Below are 12,500 nucleotides of genomic sequence, written 5' to 3'. Positions count from 1 at the left end.
TCATCATATATATCGTAATCATTATTATGTGTGTGTGTGTGTGTGTATGTGTGTGTGTGTGTGTGTGTGTGTGTGTGTCTGTGTGTGTGTGTGTGTGTGCGTGTGCATGTATGTGTGTTTATATATATACATATACATACATATATATATATATATATGAATATGTATATATAAACAAACACACATACATACACACAGACACAGACACACACACACACACACACACACACACACACACACACACACATATATATATATATATATATGTGTGTGTGTGTGTGTGTGTGTGTGTGTGTGTGTGTGTGTGTGTGTGTGTGTATGTGTGTGTGTGTTTGTGTGTGTATGTGTGTGTGTGCGTGTGTGTGTGTGTGTGTGTGTTATCACACACACATGCATATATGTGTTATATATTTGTACTCCTGTGTGTATAAAGCTATCTCCAGGCAGCCGCATACCACGGTTACCAAACTGACAGGAATCTATGACGGTCTGTCCGATCGTTAAAACAGGAGTCATGTGGATGTGCTTATAATATATCTTAATCTTTGGGTACGAAACTGTCATTACAGATTCATTGACTTTGATACACAGATCTGTAATAACAAAGATAAATGAAGTGTGTAAATACATGTGGGTTTCTGTACTAAGGAATCAGTCTGTGCTTGAGTGTTGATGTTTTTCTGTTTTTTTATGTTTTGTTTTCATTTTCATGTGTAAATATGAATCTGGGCTTACATGCCTTTATGCATGTGCGTATGTTCATATAAGTGCACATGTGCGTGTGTTTGGAGTTGTACATATGCCTGTATGTGCTTGCGGAGTTGTGTGTCATGGACTATCCTGTGCATATATATGGTGTCGTGTGTGTGTGTGTGTGTGTGTCTGTGTGCATGCATTAGTACGTGTGTGTTCGTGTACATGTGCAGATAAACAAACAAATCCCACTGGATACTATTAACATCAAAGTAAAGATATCCTTCAAAATCCATTTTTTTTTCTCTCTCTTTTTTGTTCTCTTCAATCTCACTCTCATTGTTCTACCTCGTTTTACACTTACCGTTTTTCCTTTTCTCTGAGTCCCGCGGGCATCAAACAAGTCAAACACAAGCATCGGGTTTCAAAACATACCATTAATAAGGGCAATTAATGTCACCAAGGGAGGCTGTGTATAAGGATTTATATCCGATGCCAATTTTAACCTTGGGTTCGTTTGAATCTGTGTACTGTTTTTGCTACCGTTGATTAATTTTGACATTATCATTATCGTTATTATCAAAATTATCATTATCATCATAATCATCGACAATATCAATATTGTTACTGTTACTGTTATTATTTTTATTTTCATCATCATCATTCGTATTATCATTATTATTATTAGTAGTAGTATTATCATTATTATTATTATTATTAGTAGTAGTAGTAGTAGTAGTATTATCATTATCATTATTATTATAATTATCATTATCATAATCATCATCATCATCGTCATCATTATTATCATTATTAACATTGTTATTATTATTATCATTATCATCATTAATATCATTATCATTATCATCATTATTGTTATTATGGTTATTATGATTATCATCATTATTATTATCATTATCATTATTATTATTATCATTGTTATTATTATTTTTATTATTATTATTACTATTATTGTTATTATTGTTGTCAATATTATTATTATTACTATCATTGTCATCATCATTATTATTATTGTTATTATTACCATCATTATTATTACAATCGTTGCAATTATTACCATTATTATCATTATTAAATTATCATCATCATTATCATCAGCATCACTATTGTCGTTTTCATTATTATGGCTGTTATTACCTTTATAAATACCAATTTTACTAGAAGTTGTAATAATAGTAGTTGTATCATTGCTGCAATATTTTCGTCTCCGTTATAATTACAATCACTACTACTACTACTACTACTCTTCATCATTATCTGTATTATCATTATTATTGTCATTATTATCATATCTATTATTATTGTCATCACAATCGATACTACCATCACTTATTATCAATATCATTATTAATGTTATCAGTAATATTAAAAGTAGTAGCAACAGCAGTAGTGATATTATTCATTATTTTCATGAATAAAGATATAAGAACAAATTGCGTATCGTGGGAAGCATTAGACAGAGCTGGCCACACGCACACACTAACACTCACACTCACACACACACACACACGCACACACACAAAGGAACAAAACAATAGGAAAAGTAAGAGAAAATGAAAGAAAACGGACAAACTATATTTCCCACTTTCTTTGATTGGCAGTAATCATCCACAGGATCTCCCCTTCTTTTTTCCCCTTTTTTATCAACCTTTCGGCCTTCTCTCTCCCACTCTCTCTCTCCCCTCTTTCATCGAAAGTTATCGCTCCCCTAAATCGTTCGTTTTGTCTGGCCATTTAACCGCAGTTGACTTCACCACAAAGGCTTCAAAAAACACGGATGAAGATATACATCTTGAGTAGCCTTTCAACAGCGACACAAAGGGAAGGCTTGAGAAATCGTATGGCTTTGCTGTTGTTGTTTATGTGAAGGAAAGAACGGCGATGTTACTACTACTACCATTACTATTACTATCATTATTAGTACTCTCACTACTACTATTACTACCACTCCTCCTCCCTCTACTACTGCTACTACTATTATTATTACTACTATTACTACTACTGATGCTGCTGTTGTTACTACTACTACTACTACTACTACTTCTACTGATACTACTACTATTACTACTTAGATATAGCAATATGTAACGTATCGCTTTTAACAATAAATTAGTTAACATATCTTGTAGTGGTGATGATAATGATAACATTGATAATGATAATATTAATGATAAATAAATAATGATAATGCTAATGATTTACATTTTGTAACTGCTTATTAGCTTCATTGTTTTTCTTGTAATTCTACATTTCTTTCTTTCATATCTAATCCATATCTATTTATCTATTTAATTTTCCTGCGTTTAGTTACACACCCCTCTTCCTATCTCTCTCCCTTTCACTCTCTCTCTCTCTCAAGGCCATGAGAATTATACTTGGATGCCCAATGACTGCTAAAGTTCTCGTCATGAGGAAAGAGTTAGACCTCCCTTCTATTCACAGTCGTGTCATCCAAGTTAACACCATACTTGGCATCAGACTCATGCAGCTTCAGCCTAGACCACAAATCTCCAATAGCCTATCAAATGAGATAAATTATAGAGTTAGGTATGCCCGACCTCGATACTCCAATCTCATACAGTCCAACTTAGAATGGAAAACTAAAACTGCTCATACTATCATGTTCTTCAATGTATGGAACAACGAAGCTATTAATATTCCAGATACAGTAATTGCTGCTCCTTGGCACAGAACTCATGTACATGCTTATATTGATAAATTAATAGGGTCTAAATCTTTGGCTTCAAAAATGGAACTAAAAGCTCACTACTTGAAATATATAGATGGCATTCTACATCCCTCTCATGGTACGCCCCCACTTGCAATCTACTGTGATGCCTCCACTGATCCTCATGGATCAACAGGGATTGGTGTGCTAATTCCTGATATAAATTTTGAAGAAAGTGTGTGCATTTCCAACTGGACAAGCACAACTGATGCCGAGTCAGTAGCTATACATCATGCCATTAAGAAAGGTAGTGAGCAGCAGCGACACCTGGCTGTCTTTACAGACAGCCAAGGCGCTCTCCAAAGGCTTACTGCATTTAATCCAGAAAACATGATAACTAGGAATATCCTTCACCAAATTTCCAAACTATCAGAACGGGGTACTCAAGTGTCACTATACTGGATACCCTCTCATATAGGAATATCACTATGTGACAGGGTTGATCAATTAGCCAGGTTAGCACTTTCCCATGAAGATCCATATTATGTAATACCACTATCTCTCAATCAAATGAAAAAACGAGTTATCAACTGTCTTAGAGATTATGAGGGTCAGGTATGGACCACTGAAAAGATGAAAAAAGACGGACATGGTACTATCTGGCATTACGAGAGTATTGCTGGGACATCAAATTTAGACAAACCCTATAAAATCTATCACGGACTGTCTAGGAGACAACAGGTTACATTAACTAGGCTACGCATAGGATATCAGTACACTATGCAATATGTACAGGATGCAGTTTTGGATGCAAAACCTGTTTCATATCACCACTGCAAACTGTGCAAGGCACCCAAGTCGCATAATCTCACTCATTACTTACTCTGTTGCATAAAGACTGCATCCTATCGATCAAGTAGTACTGTTCACAGATTAGCACTTGTTGATTATATTAACTTTATTATAGACACTGGTCTTGTCTTTGACATGATTAGTGATATAAACGGTTTTTTACCAGCCAGATGATATTTTAATACAGTGATAATAGCACAGCCCCTCAGGCATGTATGTAACACTAATGTTTGACTAATGGCCCTCTACAAAAATAGAAGCACAGCCAGTTTGGATAGATGCTTTGGTATCTTACCCTGGCTTTTTGCAGGGCATGTACACTGTTCTGTAAATAAATGTTATCAAATCAAATCTCTCCCTCTCTCTCTCAATATATATATATACATATATACATAAATATATACATATATATATGTACACATGTATGTATGTATGTATACATATATATATACATTTATACACACACACACGTACACACACACACACACACACACACACACACACACATATATATATATATATATATATATGTGTGTGTGTGTGTGTGTGTGTGTGTGTGTGTGTGTGTGTGTGTGTGCGTGTGCGTGTGCGTGTGCGTGTGTGTGTGTGTGTGTGTGTGTGTGTGTGTGTGTGTGTGTGTGTGTGTGTGTTTGTATGTGTGTGTGTGTGTGAGCACACACACACACACACACACAAACACATATCCATATACATGTGTGAGTGTATGTATGTGTCTATACATACATATCAGTTTTAAAAGTTATTTGATAGCAAACGGGAACCCTTTGGGCTTAGCTTTCCTACTGTGAAACAACTAGGGAAAACCATTAAGGAAAAAAAAAAAAATGCACCTCACTTTTTCCGTTTCACTCCCAATTTCCTTTTATTGCTTGTTGAAAAAGATACGCTTTCTAGTCTTTGTCTATATCCGGAATTCATTAAGTTGATTATATCGTAACCTTTGGATTTTAAATATAATATGACACGCTGGCAGTTAAAGGACACAAAGAAAAGAAAAATAACGCAGTTAAATGGTATGCGGCAACTGCCACCGCCCGAGGAAGTAGCCACGAAAAAGGAATATTTTCAGAAATTATAAGAAAAAGCAATATTATTATATTTTATTTAAGGATATACTTCCGATGCGTGATTTCTATCCAATTTAAATTTAAAGATTATATAATCATCAACGGATTAATGGAAATTACTCGTATGTCCACGTATCCTAATATATTTTTCGAGGCCTCTTTCCGCCTCACTATTTTGAAGTTCCTTTTTCCTTGTTTGTTACAGCCGGGGTACGTGGTGGCTCGTTCCCAGTGTTTCGTCTCTCGTTACAGATGCAGTGGACAGTTAAGTGAACGGACGTCTTCCCTTTATATATAATTCTCCGAGATGTTAATTCGCATCCAGAGGCAGCTGAGGAGGAACCCAACTCTCGTAGTGTTGGTGACTCTAACGCTATGGTGGAGTGTGGCTTGTATGATCGTATATAGTGCGAGGGCCAGCAGCTATGTTGGAAATTCTGATATTTCTTTGGACTTTGAAAACGAGCATGAATTATTTGACGGACGAAAGAAAGAAATGAATAGAGAAAAACGTTCGAGGAGAGAAACATATAAACAGTTACAGAAGCGCGAGTCGAATTTTTCGATGGATTTACCGCAGTTATACCTCGACACTCGACAAGTCGAAGAAAACGAAGCGGTTAGTGAGGAACAGAAAATGGAGACTAAGAAAAGTAAAATTACCGAAAATATCGAAGACTTACGACAAACCTACACCTTGAAACAGACAAAGCAAAGAAAAAAGCACACATTGACGGCGAAAAAGAAGAAGGAACGCAGACTGAAGACAAAACCGCTGGACCGAAAGCGGGCCGAAATCGCAGCACCTTCACCAACCCAAAACACGAGCACGGCAACTCACGCTAAGAACCTTTCCTCCTTAAGAACTCTGGTGACCATTGTCTGCGGTACCAACCAACGCCCAGACGAATACCAGAGGAACATCTTCGGCAGGCAACTCAACCAGACCAAGACAATGCTGAAGTCACTGGTCTACTTCAGCACCTTCACGACCTTCAGGGTAATTCTTGTGACCGACACTGAAGACACTTACAACCAAGTGCTTCAGCAGATCGAAGACTGGCCAGCCAAGTGAGTTTGTGTAATAAGGATGTGTTTTTTTGTTTAATTTAGTGGTGTTTGTAAGTGCTTTTATTATATTTATTGGTGTTGTTGCTTTTGTTACTTCCAATAGTGTTATTATCATTTTCATACATTGTATACATTTTATGACTGATAGTAGTATCGTTATATTAATGATTATAATAATGATAATGATAATGGTGAAGATAATGATAATAATGGTATGATGATAATCATGAGGATAATAATTATAATAATAATACTGATAAATAATAATAATAATAATAGTAATAATAATAATGATAATAATAATAATAATAATGATACTACTACTACTACTACTAATAATGATAATGATAAAATGATGATAATAATAATACTAATAATGATGATGATTATAATTAATATAATATTGATGTTAAAAAGATGATAATGATGATTATAATTAATATAATATTGATGTTAAAAAGATGATAATGATGATATTATTAAAAAAAAATAAGGATAATGATAATAATGCTAATGATAATGATGATAATAATGAAAATAGTAATGATGATAATGACGATAAGGATAATGATGAAAATGATAATGATAGTGATAAGGATGAGAGTGATAATAGTAATGGTGATAATAATGATGATAATAATAATGAAGATAATGATAATGACAGTAGTAATAAGAACAATAATAATGATAATAACAGTTATGATATTGGTAATAGTAATGTCAATAATAACAATGACGATGATAATAATAACAATAATTACCATAATAATAATGATAATAAACATTTAAAAAATGATGATAACAAGGATAATGATAATAATGACCATGGTAATAGTAATAGTAGTAATAATGATAGTGAAAAGAATGACAATAACAACAATAATGATTATAATAAAAACAGCAAGAATAATGATTAAATAATAAGAATAATGATAATGATAATAATGCTGATAATGATAATAACAAGAATGATGATAATGATGATAATAATAATAATGATGATAAATAAAAGAAAATAATGATAATAAAATAATAAAAATGTCAGTAATAATAGCAATAGTAAAGTAATCATTATCATCATCATCATCTTCATTATCATCATCACCAACATCTTCATTATCATTATCAAAATCATCACTATTATTATCATTATTATTATTATTATTGTTGTTTTGTTATTGTTGTGATTATTATTGATATAATATAATTATTATTACTGTCATCATCATCATCAGCAGCATCACCATCATTATCATTGTTGTTGATCATCACGATATGCTCATTAATAATTTTTACCATCATTATCATCATTATCCTTCTCATAATCATCACCATCACCTCCACCACCACCACCATTATCATCATCATCACCATCATCATCATCATCATCATCATCATCATCATCATCATCATCATCATCATCATCATCATCATCATCATCATCATCATCATCATCATTACCATCACCATCACCACCACTACCACCACCATCACCCTTATCCTTCTCACCCTTATTACCATCCCTCTTCTCCCCCCATCATTCTCGCCTCCCGCCTCCCTTCGCAGTTACCGGTCCCGCCTCCTCTTCGAGCGGGCGGAGCTGTGGACACCGCCTACAGACGCGGATCCTCTGCTGTTACAAAGATGGCGCCCGTGTTCTTGGTCTAAGCTGTTTCTGCTCGAGACGCTGCCCTTCGTGGACGCCGCCGTGTACGTGGATACCGACATCCTGTTCCTCGCTCCTGCAGAAGGCCTGTGGGAAATTCTTGACGAGTTGGAACCGCCCCAAGCGCTGGCGTTAGGTCCCGATCCGCTGTACGATAGGCATAAGGTACTGTGTGTGGGTCTCGTTTGCGTCTTATTTGTTTTAAGAACAGAAAAAATGACCGAAAGTTGTAATAATAATAATGATAATAATAATAAGTCATATTAAATTCATTATTTTAGATTTTTTTAGATAATCCTTTATCATTACGTTAGTGATTTTGTTATTCATATGTGTTTTTTTTTGGGGGGGAGGGGTAATCGTAATATACTGTATGTATGTAAGGTATCAAGTAGATGGAAGAAAATATGTGATAAAGACAGATAGACAAAAAGTAGAGATAGTTGGATGGATGGATAATAATGATAATAAAAAGAAAAAGAATGTGCACAAGAGCCACATCAACATTTTGTTATAAAAAGAAAAATATATGTATGTGATCTAATCAAGTCTGACAGTGTGGCTTAACCAAATTCAGTTGAAAACAACTAAAACAGTAGCATTAAATATTATATTCTTAACAGCTAATTTGGATTAATTTCTCGTGTCTCTCCACCGTATCTTAGCATCGACGTTACGCAGGGACAGTAGGGTTGAGCGCTGGCATGATGGTCATGAATTTCAGCGCCCTGCGTGCCTTCAGGGGGCAGCACGGGAACTTCACGCAGACGATCCTCCACTACAAAAACAGCTTTGCAAATCATCACGACCAGGTAATGCGTTTAAATCCAATGCTTAGTGTATATATATATATAGATAGATAGATAGATAGATAGATATATAGATAGATAGATAGATAGATAGATAGATAGAGATAGATATATAAATAAATAAATAAATAAATATATATATATATATGCTTGCATACATTCATACATACATACATATATATATATATATATATATATATATATATGTATATATATGTATATATATAAATTACTAAATATACATATAATTTATTTTTGGGTAAGGGGAGTAATTTGGAATGATTAGTTAGATTTACTATATCAAAATATACTCTGGATATTTCGAGATTCAGATAGCATACGTAAAAAAACACTCGCATATATAGTTATCCAGCCTGACATATTCATTTAGAAGGACCATGAAACCCGTTTTCTTTCACACACCCGCTCAAAAAAAAAAAAAATAATAATAATAATAAAAAAATAAAAATAAAAAAATAAAGAAGAAATAAAATAAATAAATAAATAGATACTAATGATCATTATCTTCACAGGACACCCTCAACGCTTTCTTAGCCGACCACCCCGAACTCCTGCACGAGCTCGGCGCCCGATGGAACTTCAGCCCTAGTCAGTGCCTGGGCGGCGTCCTCCCGTGCTGCACCGACACGGGCGTGGCAGTTATACACGGCTTCGACGCCACCTTCGTCAGGGGAATCGAAATGATCTTCCAGGTGAGTTAGGGATGAGGCGCCTGTCGGGAATGGGGCGGTCTTCACTGAACCCTGATCGAGGCTTAACTTGGCTCGTGTTTTAGGCGTTGGGTTGCAAACATATCTTGTGGTTAGGTTAGGTCTGTATCACGTAATTGCGACATCCTTTTATTGTATATGGGTTTGTATATAACCGTGCGTAAATATATGTATATGTTTACAAACACACACACACACACACACACACACACACACACACACACACACACACACACACACACACACACACACACACACACACACACACACACAAACACACACATACACACACACACACACACAAGCACACACGCACGCAACTTATGTATGTATATATGTATATGTATTTTATACCCTCCCCCTCCCCTTCTCTCCCTCGACCAGGTGATCTACGAGCGGCTTCTCGCGCTGCCACTCGACACCGGCAGCGCGAGCGACCTCCTGCGCGGCCTCGAGGAACAGTTCTTCCGCGTGGACCGCCTCGGCCTCTCGTCCACCTGCAAGAAGGTGTGGGGCATCCAGGACATCCTTCTGAAGCACATCCATGACTTGGCGAAGCTCGAGGAGAAGGAAGGAAGAGGAACAGTGTGAGAAGTGAAAGGAAAGAGCAAACAGAAGGAGAGCGGCAGAGGGAGGAGAGAGAGAGAGAGAGAGAGAGAGAGAGAGAGAGAGAGAGAGAGAGAGAGAGAGAGAGAGAGAGAGAGAGAGAGAGAGAGAGAGAGAGAGACAGATAGACAGATACAGAAAGACAGAGAGAAAGTACATGACATCATAATCGAATATCGTCATAAAATGGAATATTTTTGGGCGGAAATGAATATTAAAACATACAATAGATTACCTCTTTTATTAGAGAGAACAAGTATAAATATATATCATATATATATATATAAGGAATTTTATCCCAACCTGGCTATAGGATGCTCATTCTCGCTAAAACCTACATATCACATACAAGCATAAATTAAACACATACTTTACACACAATTTTAAACGTTTACTATAATTACTATATAATTACAATACCTTAAATCTACTCTTTGGCATCACTGACTAAGAAAATGAATAAGAAAACATTTCCTTTCTTAGTTTCTGAGGGGGAGAAAAATAATGAAGTGCTTGCGGAAATGACTGTAATAATTTCTGCCAAATGTGTAATTTTGTCTTTGTTTTTGCGAAAGAGAAAACAAAGTCTTGTTTTGTTGTGAGTAATAATCGTGTTTATTTTCTTTCTTAGGTCTAAACCTTCTACTTATTTCCTTATTTGATTTGTTTATTATATAATTCTGTTTTCTGTACATAACTATTGCATTTAATCACCATCGTTATTTTTTTTTATTTTTATTAAATTCACTCCCTCCCTCTATCTCTCTTTCTCGCACTACCATTATCATCTACCTTTAACTTCCTCTCTCTCTCTTTCCATTTCCTTATCCTTTCTTTCCCTCCTCTCTTTCACTTTCCGCTTCTTCATCTTCTCTCTCCCTTTTCCCTTCCTCATCCTCTTTCTCATTTCCCCCCTCTTCGTCCTCTCTCTCCCTTTTCCCCTTCTTCATTCTCTCTCCTTCCTGCTCCTTCAGTTGGCCAGGCTATCCGCGGTGTGTCCGACGGTGGAGAAGATGGAGCGTCGAGTTGGGCTGACGCCGAGGTTCTCCCAGTTGATCCAGGACAGACGGGCGGTCAGGTCTGTGGGGGGGAAGGGGGGAAAGGGGGAAAAGGGTGTGTGTTAGTTGGGGGCGGTTTATGAATTTTTGTTTGGGTTAGATGTGGTTTTGCTTTGTTGTTTGTTTTATGAATTTTAGGGCGTGAAGACATGCATGTGCTTTCCGTTTGTTGTTTTCTGTCGTATAAATTCAAGGGCGTAAAGATATTGCATGCATGAATGGATGTATTTTTTTTCTCTATCTCTGTCTATCTGTCTGTCTCTCCCCCCCCCCTCTCTCTCTCTCTCTCTCTTTCTCTCTCTCTCTCTCTCTCTCTCTCTCTCTCTCTCTCTCTCTCTCTCTCTCTCATTACTCTCCCTCCCCCCCCCCCCTCTCTCTCTCTCTCTCTCTCTCTCTCTCTCTCTCTCTCTCTCTCTCACTCCCCCCCCTCTCTCTCTCTCTCTTTCTCTCCCTCCCCCCCTCTCTCTCTCTCTCTCCCCCCCCACCTCTCTCTCTCTCTCTCTCTCCCCCACCTCTCTCTCTCTCTCTCTCTCTCTCTCTCTCTCTCTCTCTCTCTCTCTCTCTCTCTCTCTCTCTCTCTCTCTCACCCCCCCCCCTCTCTCTCTCTCTCTCACCCCCGCCCCCCCCCCCCTCTCTCTCTCTCTCTCTCTCTCTCTCTCTCTCTCTCTCTCTCTCTCTCTCACCTGACGTGTTCCAGACGTGGCACTGGTCCGAGGGCAGCTCTCCCCTCAGTCCCTTCTCGATGTGCGTCACCGGATCCAAGTCTGACGTCAGCAGCTCCCTCAGCAGTGCGATGTAGGCGATGGCGAGGCGTAGAGTGTCTATCTTGCTGAGTCTCTTCTCGTAGGGAAAAGTCGGCACGTGTGTCCTCAGCTCGTCGAATGCTGAGTTTATACTGCTGGTGAGAGGAGGGAACGCAAAGCGTCAGCAGCAGAGGTTGGTTTTAGGCGCCGAGGGGTGTGTATGGGGGTGAGGTGAGGTGGGGGGGGGGGGGTAATGTTGCAGGTTTAGGCGCCAAAAGGAATGGGAAAGAGGTCGATGCGGAGGGATACGGGTGTACAGGGCATTTGCTATATATATATATTTTTTAATACAGATATAAATCTTCGGTAGCATATAATCAACAATTCAAATTGTTAATATGAATAGTGAATGACATCCACCCATGAATTATCGCCGCCACACATTCTCAAAAATAGGAATTTTGGGAAAAAACTAGAATCTTTGATGACGTCAC

General features: G+C 37.1%; 3 protein-coding genes across 3 annotated transcripts in view; 2 read left to right on the top strand and 1 right to left on the bottom strand.

Annotated features, from left to right (window-relative positions):
• The window catches only part of LOC125040453 (doublesex- and mab-3-related transcription factor A2-like), a 61,730-nt gene extending 56,397 nt beyond the window's left edge, over positions 1-5,333 (top strand). Inside the window, exon 5 of the mRNA XM_047635005.1 lies at positions 5,229-5,333. Within this exon, the coding sequence (XP_047490961.1) occupies positions 5,229-5,333 (105 nt within the window). The remainder of the gene's footprint in view (positions 1-5,228) is intronic.
• A 200-nt stretch (positions 5,334-5,533) lies between these two features.
• LOC125040904 (glucoside xylosyltransferase 1-like) lies at positions 5,534-10,264 on the top strand. The gene is made up of 5 exons (XM_047635696.1): positions 5,534-6,393; positions 7,960-8,224; positions 8,725-8,871; positions 9,402-9,581; positions 9,984-10,264. The coding sequence occupies exons 1-5, from the start codon at positions 5,630-5,632 to the stop codon at positions 10,188-10,190; spliced, it is 1,563 nt and encodes a 520-aa protein (XP_047491652.1). The 5' UTR covers positions 5,534-5,629; the 3' UTR covers positions 10,191-10,264.
• Positions 10,265-11,084: 820 nt separating this feature from the next.
• LOC125040451 (T-cell acute lymphocytic leukemia protein 1 homolog) overlaps positions 11,085-12,500 on the bottom strand; it is a 9,492-nt gene continuing 8,076 nt past the window's right edge. Inside the window, exons 3-4 of the mRNA XM_047635004.1 lie at positions 11,947-12,161; positions 11,085-11,285 (exon numbers count right to left, since the gene is read on the bottom strand). Coding sequence (XP_047490960.1) covers positions 11,176-11,285; positions 11,947-12,161 — 325 coding nt within the window. The 3' untranslated portion in view covers positions 11,085-11,175. The remainder of the gene's footprint in view (positions 11,286-11,946; positions 12,162-12,500) is intronic.

The sequence above is a fragment of the Penaeus chinensis genome, chromosome 29 (genome assembly GCF_019202785.1).
Source record: "Penaeus chinensis breed Huanghai No. 1 chromosome 29, ASM1920278v2, whole genome shotgun sequence".
NCBI classification, from domain to species: domain Eukaryota; kingdom Metazoa; phylum Arthropoda; class Malacostraca; order Decapoda; family Penaeidae; genus Penaeus; species Penaeus chinensis.
The sequence above is the reverse complement of the archived record's forward strand: the minus strand, read 5'-3'. Positions and strand labels throughout refer to the sequence as shown.

Bases quoted from the DNA above. Each gene is read 5' to 3' on its own strand.
- LOC125040904 (XM_047635696.1), top strand. From the start codon at position 5,630: ATGTTAATTCGCATCCAGAGGCAGCTGAGGAGGAACCCAACTCTCGTA. The intron at 8,225-8,724 runs GTACTGTGTGTG...ACCGTATCTTAG, and splicing joins CGCTGTACGATAGGCATAAG to CATCGACGTTACGCAGGGAC. The intron at 8,872-9,401 runs GTAATGCGTTTA...TTATCTTCACAG, and splicing joins TTGCAAATCATCACGACCAG to GACACCCTCAACGCTTTCTT.